The sequence below is a fragment of the Podarcis gaigeae genome, assembly GCF_964106915.1.
Source record: "Podarcis gaigeae genome assembly, chromosome: 2".
In the NCBI taxonomy this organism is placed as follows: Eukaryota; Metazoa; Chordata; class Lepidosauria; order Squamata; family Lacertidae; genus Podarcis; species Podarcis gaigeae.
Genome location: NC_139679.1, coordinates 37,846,570 through 37,862,292, shown reverse-complemented (window position 1 = coordinate 37,862,292; position 15,723 = coordinate 37,846,570). Strand labels below are relative to the sequence as shown.

The 15,723-nt window shown below is 44.4% G+C and overlaps 1 protein-coding gene across 1 annotated transcript in view; it reads right to left on the bottom strand.

The window, feature by feature from the left end:
• The window catches only part of MGAT5B (alpha-1,6-mannosylglycoprotein 6-beta-N-acetylglucosaminyltransferase B), a 167,518-nt gene that overhangs the window by 150,535 nt on the left and 1,260 nt on the right, over positions 1-15,723 (bottom strand). The window contains exon 2 of the mRNA XM_083725826.1: positions 6,400-6,512. Coding sequence (XP_083581952.1) covers positions 6,400-6,512 — 113 coding nt within the window. The remainder of the gene's footprint in view (positions 1-6,399; positions 6,513-15,723) is intronic.

Sequence of the window (15,723 nt, the reverse complement as noted above, 5' to 3'; positions counted from 1 at the left end):
CAACAGGGCAGGATTTATCTTTGAGGGAGGTACAAGAACTCCTAGAGAACAGACTTGGAAAGGCTTTATCCATCTGTACCTCCTGAGATGTAGGCTGGCAAAGGGAAAAGGCCAGCAGTGTTTTGATTTTTCTGTTGGATTTTTCATAGTAAACACCTAAGGATCATAAGAATCATAGAGTTGGAGAGTTGGAAGGGACCATGAAGGTGACCCAACGTGGGACAAGGATCATATATAGAAGAAAATGGTGGTAAAGGAATGCGGTAATGAAGTTATTCCCTCAGAACAACCTGGTCCTCTGAACAAGGAGGTGCCAAGAGAGCACCATTTCAGTGCTGATCTGTGAGAAGGGAAGTGAAAGAAAGTGTTGGCTAAACCAGAACAACTGTTTATAAGAACATGGCCTCCTTCTCTCAGACCCCAGAATGGGACTCTGCATGAGAAAGAGTGTGCGTGTTCTTTCCCCAGGTCTGTAAAAGGGGCATTGGGAGAGGCTTTCCATTTTTATTAGATTCCACAAGAGCAGTGTGGCTTTAGTTTGGGATTTAAAGACACACCAGCTATGATTAAAAAGTTGGGTTTCAAGAATTATTGAGCAGAAGGGAAAGAAAGAGTCCCTAGCACAATTTCGGTAAAGCTATGCTGAGGTGGTAATAGTGTGATTTGTGGGTGTGGGAGCAAGGAAAAGTCTCTGAACCAGTTGGAAAAAAAATAAGATTATATTATATATATATTTCGTTGCATCTGTGCCAGCAGATCACTGCAAGCAGACAGGCGTCTCCCCCTCCCGACTTCCCACTGCAGCCAATGAAACTGAAGTAATCTTAAACTTAAACCAAAGGTTTATCAACACACAGTCACAAATAAGGGGGTAAAACACCCCCAAGGAAGTTACTGAGTGGTTTCATCCTTGCATTGTCGCTGGCTAGATATGTTTTTAGACTCTCCAAAGCAAAACAAGAGAAGAATGTAGAAGTATAAGAAATGTACAAAGCCATGAGAAGCTGCAAGTTTCATTTCATGAGAATCATTTTCCACCCCCATCCAACTAATGGTGGCAAATTACCCTCAGAAAGATATGTACTGTCATCAATATAAGAAAGAGGAAGGAGACCTGGAAAAACACTTTCATAATATTGACTTTCCAGCAAGGTTATTCCATCTGGCTCACCAACACGAGGGCTGGGTGTACTTGCAATAAATGTAGTATGCCTGCGTTTTGACTATCAAAAGTAACTTAATTCTCCTGCAAGTTCCAAAGATCTCAGAAATCCACTCCATGGTAACTCAGAGCAGGGCTTTTTATTGTGGCTGCCCCTGTTCTGTGGAACAGCATTCCTGTCGAGTTATAACAGGAACCCACTATCTGCACTTTGAACTGCTGAAGACATTTTTGTTTTGTCAGACTTCCCCAACTGGATAAATGGGTCTTTGCCACAAGCGTTCATTTGTTAGGATTTTGGTCTTGTTTCATATGTATTGATGCTATTCTGTTTTTAACTTTTAAAAATTATGTTATGTGTAAATTGCCTTGAGGTGGTGGTTTAGAAGATAAATAATAAATCAGTTGTTGTAATTGTTGTTGTTGTGGCTGACTTGGAAAATGTTATTATTCAGATGCAACACATAGTTGACCAAGAATGCAAATATTAGAAGGGTTGATACATAAAAATGGATGGCAAAGCAATGGAACAATGTCATTTGCGTTTATTAATCCGCATAGAAGAAGCCTCCTACTTACAAAAATGGCAACCATGGTCAGCACTATTCTCTCAGATCCCAATTGCATGTTATACAGAACTTCCACCATGACCTATTTTAAAACAGCCTTCATATTGCTTCCAGGCAATTTTACCTTTGCGAATGCTCTTTACACACACACAAAGATGTGCTTCCAAGTAGCAGCCTCACTCTTGCTCTTTTGAAGTTAAATGGAACTTTAAATTATTCCTTTCCTGTCCTCTCTCAATATTGCATGGTTGTTAAAGAGAAAGAAGCTACGACACACACATACACTGCACAATTTGATCCTTCAACAACCCATTATGTGTCTTGTGCCGCAGAGACACAAATAGCCAAATTGTCACTCCACATCTATTTTGTATCTCCCCCAGAATCAACGTTGCATATCAGAGAGACTCATCTGCTTCCAAATGGGAGCAGTCAATTGTACTCTGCATTTGGGGCTAGGAGTACTGCTAGACAGCTGCTCCCTTCAGCAGCCAGAGTGTTCTTGCTCTGCTCCTCCTCTGACTTGATATGAATTTAGAGAGAATTCCATCCCTCTTCTTTCACTACCCACTATTGCTGAGCTATATAAAATGCAGGCGTTGGGAGCTGTCGGTCAGCTTGCCCAATTCACTGAAGTCCAGACTATGTGTTATTATTAAATGCATGGCAGCTGCCGCTTCGTGTCTCATGATACTGTCTATATGATTTTAAAACCTTTAAAAGGATTCCCTTCTCCCATGCAAACCTGCCTATGGTCAAGCTATCAATGACTCCTGGCCACAATGGCCATGTTCTCTGCCTTGACTATCAGAGACAATATGCCTTTGGATACCAGTTTCTGGGGGGATCACAAGTGGGGGGGGAGCTATTGTGCTGAGGTCCTGCTTTTAGGCTTCCCATAGGCATCTGGTTGGCCACTGTGGAAACAGGATGAGTCATTGGCCTGATCCAGCTGGACACTTCTTATGTTCTTATCTGCTGAGTGCATTACCCGAGGTTCTGCCCCAGGCAACTCCCTCCCAGTCCAGCCTTTGGTTACTGAGAACAAAGCCTTTTTTGCAGCCATGCTCTGATCATAGAACTCCCTCTTCAGTCACATTGGTCTGGAATTTTTTGCCCCAAGCCGTCCTTGTTCTCCCAGCAGTAAACAATATGGACCTGCTGAATATTTTTAATTGCTGTTCTGCATACATTGAATCTTAGGCTATTTTAAGCTGGATTTAGCCTGTGTTTTTGTGCTGTTTAAATTGGGAGTCATAAACTGCCTTGAAGGCTAATCAGGAGGGAAAGGCAGGACAGAAATGTTTTAATTAAAGGTGATGTGTGACAGGATGTTATCACACCCAGCATTTCCTACATCACTGCTCCAATTCATTGGCGGCTGCTTGGGGGGATGAGCAAATGCTGAGTGCCCTGTCATAATGTTTTAACTAAATGCTACAAGGTGGATGGGAATCTCTCTCTTTTTCTTCTTCTTCTTTTTTGCCTGAGGGCCATATTGCCCTCCAGGGGCCACATGCTGGTGGGTAGAGACTCTTACCTTTGTGCAGAAGGCAACATTCCAGGCACACAAAAAGGTTTCTGGATTAGCCAGTGTGACATAATGGTTAGAGTGCTGGACAGGACAGGTATAGGCAAACTCCGGCCCTCCAGATGTTTGGGACTACAATTCTCATCATCCCTAGCTAACAGGACCAGTGGTCAGGGATGATGGGAATTGTAGTCTCAAACATCTGGAGGGCCGGAGTTTGCCTATGCCTGGACTAGGACGTGGGAGGCCAGGGTTCGAATCCCTACTCAGCCATGAAGTCCGCTGCCTGACCTTGGGCCTGTCACCATCTCTTAGCCTAACCTACCTCACAGGGTTGTTGTGGGATGAAATGGGAAGGAGAAGAACCATGTACACCACCTTGAGATCCTTGGAAGATTCAGGTGGCTATTAAGTCAGTGCATTTCTCTATCCACTATTCATATAAGCCAGAGGTGCTATCACAGTTCAAAAATACATTCCAGCCAAGCGAAAGTACAAAGGTATTACAGAGCACAGCTGGTGGGGATGTGGCCCAGGGAGAGTTCCAAGGGCCAGAAATAGTGGGCAGCATTTGACCCCTGACCCTGAGGTTTCCACTCCCTTGAACTAAAGGGAGATTCAGATGACATGCACACAAATTGAAGGAATGCACAGTGAGGATTATGAGACTGCTCAGGATGGTCTGATGTGTGTGCAGATAGTCCTCATGTTCCTACAAACTGGGACAAGAACCCTCTAAGCAATAGCATGGATCTGGAAAGACTTTCTACTTTTGCACATAGCCTTGGGAGTGCCACACTATGGTGGCACAGATAGTCATGCAAGAAACACTGAAAACTGTTAAAAGATAACAGTTTCAACATCATACGGTCCTTCTATAGCCTGTTGATCTTACTAGGCAAAAGCAGGTGACCATTTGCCCCATAGAAAAATGAGAATGTGCTACTCCTTCAATCATCTGGTGTGAGATGTTCAGAGCCAATGACAGAGGACTCAACTCAGACCACAGAGATCAGCAGCAGACACAAAACTGCCCCTGTTTCATCCCCAAGGTGAAACAAAGGGATGCAAGAGTGATTACAGGCAATGAAACCGTACGAAGTTAAATGTCATAGAAAAGCAATTTGCTTTTTTCTCAGCCTCTGCTCTCCAACCATCCGTCTCACAGGGCTATTGTGTGGACAGATCAAATAAGGACTGCAAAAAAAGGAGGAAAAACCATAAAAATCTTATGTGAAGGGAGAAACAGTGGCATTTTATATCAAAGCAAAAAGTGTGTGCCATGGCAAACTCTCATGGCTAGCATATTCCAGAAGAGACCACCAGGAGTCACGGCCCATGCTTTCATTCCTGATTACCTTCCTAGGCCGTCAATGACAACCCCAGAATTCTTTCCCATTTTAGTGTTGCTTCAGCCAGTTAAATGTAGGGATGCCAGATTAAAAACACAGACAACCATTTTTGCCTAAACTCCTTGCTGCAGCAAATGATGATATTGTGACAGGTGAGGTGAGATTGGAGGCAGGAAGAGGAAGGGCCCCTATCTTTACCACACTGTGTGGTGTATGCAGCTGCTGACTGGCCAGGAGTTACGGTCCATGAATCAGACCCACTATTTTTGGAAGGGAGATCAGAGGACCCCAAGGATGTGGAGGGCTGGGTGTGGAAACGATCAAGAGAGGAAGCCTCAGAAGGTAGCACCCTACTCCCCTATGCTGACCCATAGAGGTCAGCAGGGACTTTTATTCATTTAGTTATTTAAGACACTTATACACTGCTATATCATTTGCTATTCTAAGCAGCGTGCATAAAACAAAACATACAGAAAATCACCAGCATGGTCTGAAGAGGTGGCCCCTGGAACTTTCAACAATGCAAGGGCTCTATCAGAAAAAACACACATCAAGGCTAATAATAATAATAAATAAATAATAATCATAATCATAATCATAATCATAATCATAATCATAATATACTCCACCCATCTGGCTGTGTTTCCCCAGCCACTCTTAAAGCTAAGACCACTATCTCAGCTGGGGAAGGAGAGCTAAGCAGATAACACCAAACCTGCCAGCAGGCCTGCTTAAGCTTTCTGTTGGTTTTGGACCTTAGCTTGTTGCCTATGCGCAAACCAGACTTTACCCATATCCACTCCTGCTTCTCTCAACTCTAGCATACCTCCTCTGAAGCAGGATACCATTTATTCTTGTGCAACTCTTTTTCAACTTTTTTACTACCATCAAAATACCTTGTACGGGGTCTCCAGAGGGACACGCTGCAAAAGACTTATACTGAGATAAATAACAAAACTCTCAAGCACTGAACAACTCTCTCTCTCTCTGTTGTGCAGAAATGATACAGTTTACATAAAGTTGCAACACAATAAAACAACACATTGCCTTCCTGAAGTTCCCTGCATCACCACAAAACGTCTTCAGAAGCCTGCTGGCCAGAGAGGGCAAATGGCTTCTTCTCCTTCACCTCAGTCTCCTCAAGAGCATCGGCACTTGAGAAACTGAAACTGACAACCCTGCTCTTCAGGGTTCAGGACCTTACAGAGAGGAGACAGTGGGCATGATCCCAACTACACTGAGGCAACTGCCTGTCATGGTGGCCGCTCTCCACTTTGGCTCACTAACTGAGCATGTGCAGAATCATTAAAACACCAGACGTCAGTGGGTTACACTTGCACATGTATAGGGTGCAGCTGACCTCATCAGCTATGGAAGGTACTGCTGACCAATGAGCATTCTGAACCTGACCCAGCCTATCCCTGCAACTAGCGCCACTTCTTATGCCTGTCAGTAAGGGTGTAGGGGGCCCCTTTCTTTTCATTCACCATTGGGTGCAAGGGAAGGGAACATTTTCCATTCCAAAGCCACATTCTCTCATAGGCAACTTTCTGGGGGCTGCATGCAACTGGTGCGGCCTGAGGAGGAGGCTTGGGGACTGTTCCAGGGGCCAGACAAAGAGGTCTAGAGGCGCACAATGCAAATGGCCCCCAGGACTAAGATTCCCCACATCTGGCCGAGTGGCAACAGCCTTTCCTACTTCATCAGCCATGCAACTTAAAGGCAAAAGCTATTTTTCAGGTTGCTGACCTGACAAACATAGTCAAATGAGTGATATGGAGTTACCTTCGGTCCTGATGGTGAATGGCGAGTCCCCCAGTCTTTTGGCTGAAAACTGACCTCCCAGTGATGTCATTAAGAAGCAGAGAGTGAAAAATCCAATCCCAACCACAAATATCCTATAAAGGGAGACAAAAGAGGAGGCATCATCAGGTATAAAGCTAAACAATATGCAGAAATTCCCTACAAATTCCCACTACTTTGAAAGAGCTTTAAGGATCACTTCCATCCCTCTGAAATCTAGCATTGCTTCCAGGTGGTGGTTAGCGGCTCCTCCAGGTGCCAGATTTGGGTCCCACACAACTGGGAAGAAGGTTTTTTTCACACAAGTGTGTGGAGTTAAGGGTTCTTTGCCATGAGGAAGATGATGCTTTGTCACAATCTGATCCTCAATCAAGCGTAGGCACTTACTAAGTGACTTCGTTGCTCCCCTAAGTAAGAAATGACAAACCCAGCCATCAAAACTTCACCACTTTTTTTTTCTCATACTTGTTGGATTGAATAAGCTGCGGGGCAGGAGTAAACATTGTGTTAGCTGGAAGAGAAGACAGTACTTCTCTCTGCTAAACAAATTAATTGTACTTAACAGGAATGAAAGCTGCATGTATCAGAACACTCGCCACAGGGCATAAATCCACTGGGATGTTCTCCTGCACAAATGTCAGAGTGACGCTTTTTGCACAGCTCCCTGTCATTTCTGAAGTGTATTTAATCATTTCACCCACTGCCTACTTACTCATAAAATGTAAAATGTTGTGCAGCCTAACTTTAGCCAACAATGATTCTTTTTAATATTTTTTTAAAAAAACTTCTCAAAAAACTTTGTCTTGGACCTCCAGGAGTTAGGTGTGTAACTATATGACATTTATAGGCCAATCTAGAGACTTTATACTAACTGCCAACCATAGGGGCCCATGTTGCTCACTCCTGTTCTCTTTTAACCCCAACAAAAATTGCTCTGAAGACTGAGTGTGTGGTGTCCTAGGTAGCTTAAGAGCCAGAGACTACTGGAATGCTGCAATTCACAATGGCAGACCCCCAAATCAGACTGTTGTATGCTGTTCAGCCACTTCAACAACAATCTCTCTTCTCCCCAAAACATAATATAATGAAGTGGTACCTGGTGTGTGTCAAGGGGGTGGTATTTAATTGTCAGGGTGGGCCCTGCTTTGTCTTCAGTCTTTTCTCCAGATTCTTCCCATTGATTAAATACACACACACACACACACACACACTCATCATTATGCCAGACTTGTTTAGGCATTTGAATCTTCATAATTATAATCGAGCAAGGAGTGATGGTTAAACACTGCATTTAATTACTAATTTAGACCACTGGAGAAGCAGGGGGAGAAGAAAAGAAAAAAGAAAGAAAGAACTGAAAGGAGGGGAAACAGTCAAATGAGTTGCCTGGTTTAGAAGAATCTCATTAGAAGATGAAAAACTTCAAGACTGCAAATGCATTTCAGAGGATGAAACTGCAGCGCCTGCGGTACCCGACAGGATCAGAATGAGTAAGTTACAAGAACTTCAATGGGGCAATATGATGATCAGATAATTACGTTCACTCTGGTTTTCCTCAAGCAAAATAACCACTTGCACATTATTTGATTTCCACCCTACCCCATTTTCCTAAGCCGTATAATTGTCCCAAGAAACCCCTGTTTCAAGATGCACCACAAAGGGAAGCCTTCTTATTCTTAACAGCGCAAAAGCAGAGCGTGGCTTTGAATGTTTCTGCTTGCAAAGGGAACAAGAGCAAAAGGCCACCAATTTGGTCCCCCCCCCCCCACTTTGGGTGAGAAATTCCTACGGCCACCACTGTCACTTAATGTCACATCCACATTTAACATAAAGGTTAGTGTAGCCCAAGGTAATCAGTACCATTCATTTGTCACTGAGACAGTAAGGAAGAAAACGACACATATAATAAGAAGTAAGGAAAAGGTGAGCACACTGCATTAGTATTGTGTTTTGCTATGTTATGCATTTTTGTTTTCTTATACGTGATCCTGGGATAAAGGGTGCATAGAAATTTAATTAATAAATAATTCGTCATAATGAATAACTTTAAGTGCACATAGCAGCAATGAAGGCCACCAAATCTGGGTGGCTTTATATGAGGATTAGGCAAATTCACGGAGAATAAGGCTAGCCATGACTCCTAGCTGCAATGGCTATGTTCTTCCACCACTGTTGCAAGGGAGTGTGCCTTTGAATGCCAGTTGTTGGGACTCACAAGTGGGGAAACCTCTGTTGAGCGCAGGTCCTGCTTGTGGATCTCTCACGGCATTTGGCTGGCCACTAGGAGAACAGGGTGCTGGACAAAATGGTCCTCTGGCTTGGTCCTGGAGGGCTCTTCTTATGTGGGAAAAGGTTTCCAAGTCTGTGGCTGCTGCATCCTAACATAATATCACAATTATCGCTTAGTTAAAAGGGGGGGGTCTTTCATTTCCAAGGGTTTTTTTTGCTAATAGGTGAGCAGGTGCTGGAGTCCAGTGGCATAACAGTTAAGACCCAGCATTAATCTGCAGTCAAATTAGGAATGTTCACAGTGTCCTTCAACGTGACCAGTTTCTCTCTACTTTTTCATTTGATTAAGAGTAGAGCAATTCAACAAAATGTCACATTGCAAAAGGATCATTTGCAGCTACTATCAATGGGAAATACCCATCTTCCCAGGTTAAACATGATCACATCCATCTTTCCTTAGTAATAGTGTACAGTATGCACCCTTTATTTATAAATAAAGGAAGATCACATTGTACCAATCAATTTGGCTGTGGTGCACTTAACAGAAGCCAAGGTTCTTATTTTATTTTATTTTTGTTTATTTACTACTTTATAGTGGTGGAAATATCCAAACACAGTGCAATACTCTTGCAGGAAGGGGTCCCATGAGAATCACATGGCAGCAGCCAAGGCCAAAGGGGGGGGGGGTGAGAGAGATGGATGCGTATTTTCATCATACACAGAAATCCCAAGGGAAACCTTTCACTCTCACTCCCACAGAGGCTGCTTGGTGGTGTGTCCTGCTGCCTTTTTCAGCAATGCAGCTTTATAGTAGACTCTTTGAATACAACTCTAGGTTACAGCAGTTTTACCATATGCTTGTGGCACGTAGAATATATTTACATCGGTTGCATGCATGCCAATTTCAAGCAGAAGGCTAGTCTTTCTACATTCATTTCTTTTCTACATCAACACCTCACCTTCTTTTCTTTGGTTATGTCTCTGGACTACATGCTTCAGTCCATAGTGAAGTCCAAGGTGAGTTTCTCTATTACAGTCTTCTATGACCACATGTTGTTTGGGCTTGCTTTTTTAAAGATGGGAATAATCAGGACAGCGGAGGTGCCTGCTATTGTGTGTGTTGGATTCTCAACATCTGGAGCAGGCATAGGCAAACTCAGCCCTCCAGATGTTTGGGACTACAACTCCCATCATCCCTGACCCCAGTGGTCAGGGATGATGGGAGTTGTAGTCCCAAAACATCTGGAGGGCTGAGTTTGCCTATGCCTGATCTGGAGGATGGGGTGGGGAGGCTGAATGCATTCCCATTGCTCTTTGTACACCATAAATACATTTGTCTTTATCAATACAGGAAGCTGCCATATACAGAGTAAGGTGGCTCGATCTAGCTAGCTCAGTATTATCAACAGTGACTAGCAATAGCTCTCCAGGGTTTCAGACAGGGCTCTCTCCCAGCCCTAACTGGAGATGCTGTGGACTGAGCCTGGAAACTTCTGCATGCGAAGCAGATGCTCTCCCACTGGGCTTCATCTCTTCTGCTAACAAAACTATACACTTCAGCATGAAAGAAAGAAAAGAAAGAAAATTGGCCCTGAAATTAGTTTGAAACTTCTCAGCTTTTTTAAAAGACCCTAAAGCTAGTCAGAAAAAGTAGTCTACTCCAGCCAGTCCCTCCCCGTGCCATCCTTCATCACAGCACAATAAGTCGGGTTCTGCTGTTCTATTAAGCCAACCGTCATTCAACATGAGAGAAGGTGACAGCTCTCCCTGATGGCTGTGTATAGCCCATGACACAACTGGCACAGCCAGTGAATTGCTACTGAGAGACGTATCCGTCCATCCAGCTTCTAGTTTCGCACGCAACCCCATTTTAGAGCTCATCTTGCATTAGGCCAGTCTGCTTTGCCATGGACCTTAATAAGATCAAGGCTGGCACATTTTTTAAGAACAGTAAAACACACAATTCAGGAAGAGATGGCCTGGGTGGACCTCTCCCACATGAGCTCACCATGAGAGTTTCTGAGACAGGGAGAGCGGCAACCAATCACAGCCCACTGGGATGAGCGCACCTGCATTATGTACACGTCTGTCACATTCACATGTTACACATTTGAATTACTTTAGGGATGTTATACACAGTGACAAATCTGGCTTTGCCACCAAGCGTACACTCCACAAGGCAGCACTCTGACAGGGGTGTAGTGGTTAGCGTGTTGGACTAGGACCTAGGAGACCAGGGTTCAAATCTCCACTCAGTCATGAAACCAATCATTGTCCCTTAGTCTAACCCACCTCAGTGGATTCTTGAGGGGATAAAATGGGGAGCTCCTTGTCTAATATAACTGTAATGATAGATAGATAAGGCTGGATAGCTCAGTTGGTTAGAACATGGTGCTGATAACACCAAGGTTGCAGGTTTGATCCCTGTATAGGACAGCTGCATATTCCTGCATTGTTTGGGGTTGGACTAGATCAGTGGTGGCCAAACTTGGCCTCCAGCTGTTTTGGGACTACAACTCCCATCATTCCTAGCTAACAGGACTAGTGGTCAGGGATTATGGGCGTTGTAGTCCCAAAACAGCTGGAGGGCCAAGTTTGGCCACCACTGGACTAGATGATCCTCAGAGTCCCTTCCAATTCTACAAGTCTATGATTCTATTATAAATAAATGCATCTGTGTGGCACATGCATTTTCAAATACCTGCTTCTCACAGTCTTGATTTTGAGGTAAATACATTACAAAGGGACATGTGATGGGTTCATCAGAGTTACACCTGGCCCACACTCCTCTTTACATAAGCCTCTCATTCTTGTCCTTCTGTAAAGGGAAAAAGTGCCTTAAAGCTTTGTAACTGTATACCTAGTCAATAATCACTGCGAAGATGAGTGTTGACAATTAAGACCTTCTGAAATTGAAGTTCTTCCCCACAATTCAAAAGGAGCAAGAGTCAACTGCGGCTTCTCTGTGAAGTGAGGGGAAATCACTATGTATCTGTTATTATTTCCTATGTTCCAGACAAGTACTGGCTCAACTTAAGCCCTGCATGCAGCAGTCATGGTTTCCTCTAAGTACTCCTATTCATAACAGGAGTTGAGGCACTTGAGGAAGAGGACTCAGAATGGGCTGGGGTGGGGCTGATGAAGCAGAAGCCCCAGAGACTGCCCCTTCCGTGCAAATGGAGGAGGAGAAAGGCTCAGAGGTGTGACCTGCTCTGGCAGAGGGGTAGGATTCACAGGGTGGGTCTAGCACTGCCTCCTCGGGAGAGGCTGCACACCAGTAGTAAAGAGAAGTTTCAGCCCCCTAAGCAGAATGCCCACCTGCAAGACAGGAATTCCCACAGGGATGTGAGTATCTGAGCATTCTCTGCCTCTGCTTAAAAGGGAGAATCATTGGAACAACGTTGCAGCTTTTGTTCAGTCTTGGACCTCTTGCTACTAATCTCAGACTCCTGAACTTTGCCCTTTGCTTTCCTTTGCCTTGCAGGAGCATCTGATCTAGATTCTGCTCTAGGTTACTAACTGCCAAGTTTGTACCATTAGACTGCTACAATAAAAAGTTTACTTCTTTACTTGCTAGTAATGGCACCCGTGGTTGGTTTTGGATGGGAGGACAAAAGCAGCCTAAGGATGCAATCCTACACCAGCTCAGTGGGACTTCTGGGTAGACATGTATAGGAATGCACTGTGAGATTCCTAAGTGACATTACTGCAGTGCCAATGTAATGTATTTTTTATGATACAGTGGCATACCTATTGGTACACCCCATGTGAATCAATAAAATGCACAGTACTTATAACTTAGTTATGTTGAAGATTTCTATGCTGCCCGTGTATGCCAAGTTGGCATGCAAGGATAAGAAAAGCACAGTCAGTCCAAGACATTTGCCGCCTGAGGCAAAGGGAAAGAGATTGCCCCTTCTATGGCATGTGCAGAAGCTGAGCAGCCTGAATCTCATTTCAGCACCAGAAAATTGGACAGCGTCCTCCACCACACCTAAGGCCAGCAGGCTAGTTTAGTGGGTGCAAAGTAGATCACACAGCACACATAGCTCCCAAGCTATTGCTGTTGCTCCCTGCCCTGCAGCATCTACTGCCCAAGGTGGTCACCTCACTTGGCCTAATGGTAGGGCTGGCCCAGAACAAAAGCAATAAATACATAGAGAGAGAACACTACAAGATGAAAACACCAGATGTGGCAATTAAAGAAAGACCATAAAATTCTGGAGAACTGATAAAACTTGCATTATTTTGCTGAAATACCCGAGCACATGAAATGGTAGGTGGTAGCTGGTAGCTACCAACTACCAGCGTTGTGATCAGAGAAATGAGGAGAAGGAGCCCTTCCATCATGATTTGACCCTGCTCCACAATCTGCTGCATTACTGGCCATCATGCAGGTGTGAAGGGTTTAGGAGAACAGAAAGTCAAGACAGTCTGAAACACTTCTGAGAGGGAGAGCTGTTCAGATGCCAAAAACATTCCATTGTTACAACAGTGTTTGACAGACGGGAGACATCGGATCATTCAAGGAAGAGAAAGAAGGGGCCAGAGAAGGTATAAAGCAAGATGGCTAACCTGTGGCCTTTTGGTTGTTGCAAAACTAGAATTCTCATCATCCCTGACCATTAGCTATGCCGGTTGGGGTCAATGGGAGCTGGAGTCCAATGACATCTGCTCAACCACATGTTCCTCACTCATGGCTGGGAACAATTCTGATGAATAGGCAGTGCAGAAGAGATCACAAGAGGTCATTGGGGAACAGGATGGGAAGTATTGCAAGTGGACTGTTCTGTACATTATTTGGGAGCATAATGCTCCTGCTCTGCCTGCTATGCACATGAAACTAACTGTCTTTTGTGAACTGCCCTGGGTAGGCTTAGTCTTGAAAGATGACATAAGTGTGTGTTTTTTAAGCAAATATATATTAAATGGTCTCTGACTGGTGCCGAAATTATAACAAAGTTGGTGCTAGGCAAGCTTCTCTAGGGAGGGAGGTAGAATCCTGGGTGCCCTGACACAAAAACGGTTGTGCTAGACTGAATGTTGAGGTATTTTTGATGAAGAATAATTTACAATATTCTTAGACTGAAGTCCCATAACAGTATGTTTCCCCCTGGTGAGTAGTTTTAAGGGAAAATTTTAGATCAGGAAAATTGCCATACCACCAGTCTTCAAAGCAAGATAAATTTTAAAAATGGAAATCCTGAAAATGGTTCTCCTGCCATCCCACTAAACCCAGAAGGCCTTTTTTTAAAAAAAAACAAACCCAAAAAACTCTGATAAGAACAGGCTGCTAGGAGTTTTTATTTTGGATGGGTTGCCAATGGATTCAGTCCCTTCACTCTGCACATACATTTACTATTTCTTAAACCCACGAACCTGCTTATTGTTAGCAAGGGAGAGTAAGGTATTGCAAAACCAACAGACAGCTTTGGAATCTTTGTTGACCGCTTTCCATTTTCATCTACCTGGGCTATTTACTTGATAGCTGTTTGCCAGGTAAGATAAGCAGTAGTTTTCTTATTAGGTTCATCTGAGAGAACAGCAGAGTCATATCTCACCTCAGGCTTCACCACAACAGTACTAGCCTAGTCCCGTGTAGTCCAGAAACACCTGGAGAACCAAAGGTTCACTACACCTACTATATTGTAACATTATATGCCATAATCCGTGTCCCTTTTATATAACAGTCTTGCTCTTCCTGAGATCGTTCTAGAGCATCCTTTCCCAACTTCGGGTGCCCAGATGTTGCTGTACTACAATGCCCACCACCTCTAGCTAGCAGAACCAATGGTCAGAGGTGATGGGAGTTGTAGTTCAACAATACCTGGAGACCCAAGGTTGAGAAAGGCTGTAAAAGGTTCACATGCTTCTGCTGGGCAGCAGTGCAGTTAAGTGGTGGGGGGGGCAGGGGAGAGCAGTGTTCTTTAGATGGCAAAGTGCACTATGAAGCATTATCAGCCAGTCCTGTTGCATTTGGGAGCCCTCCTACTCTTTTGAGTGGGGCCCTGGACTGACTGACTTCATGTATTTAGAGCAATCATACCCCACTCTTCAGCCAAAGTGGTTTAGGTAAAAGGTAAAAGGTAAAGGTACCCCTGCCCGTACGGGCCAGTCTTGCCAGACTCTGGGGTTGGTGCGCCCATCTCACTCAAGAGGCCAGGGGCCAGCGCTGTCCGGAGACACTTCCGGGTCACGTGGCCAGCGTGACATCGCTGCTCTGGCCAGAGCCAGAGCCGCACACGGAAACGCCGTTTACCTTCCCGCTAGTAAGCGGTCCCTATTTATCTACTTGCACCCAGGGGTGCTTTCGAACTGCTAGGTTGGCAGGCGCTGGGACCGAACGACGGGAGCGCACCCCGCTGCAGGGATTCGAACCGCCGACCTTTCGATCGGCAAGCCCTAGGCGCTGAGGCTTTTACCCACAGCGCCACCTGTGTCCCCTCCAAAGTGGTTTACATACCGTCAATTAGAACAAGACAGTCCCTGCCTGCAAGCTTACATTATAAAAGACACAACACAAAAGGAAAGGGAAACAGGGAGAGAAGGATGGAGGAAAGCAAACTCAGGTGCCAATGGTTCTAAGTCAAATAGCCGTTCTTATAATGATATGTATTTCTTAGAAAGTCTTGCTCTGACAGTACTACTACTGCTAAGTGCAGGGGTCCAGCCCTGGAGGGGATGGACCAAACAGCTAATTTAAGTTTCCCTCCCCCTTTGAAGCTCATCAGACTTCCTCACATCTGAATAACAAAACCCAGCATCCTAAACTGAGAAAGAAAGAACTTGCTTTAAAGTCCACCTAGAGCAAGTTCAATCAGTTTCACTTGCTCCTGATCTTCTTTTCGTTCTTCATGCTCTTTCGGTATGTGTATTTTTAATTTATGGACCCTTACACAACCAAGAAAAGAAAAGTGCTACTGGAAAACAATCAGTGAATAAGCTTCAAATCTTCTGACATCATTTCAAAAGAAGATAGCAGGAAGCCTGAGCATGGATGAGAAAGGAGCCCCAAAACAAAGACAAGGGATGATAATGGCCCCATGAGGATCAACTGAAACACAATCCCTAAAAAAG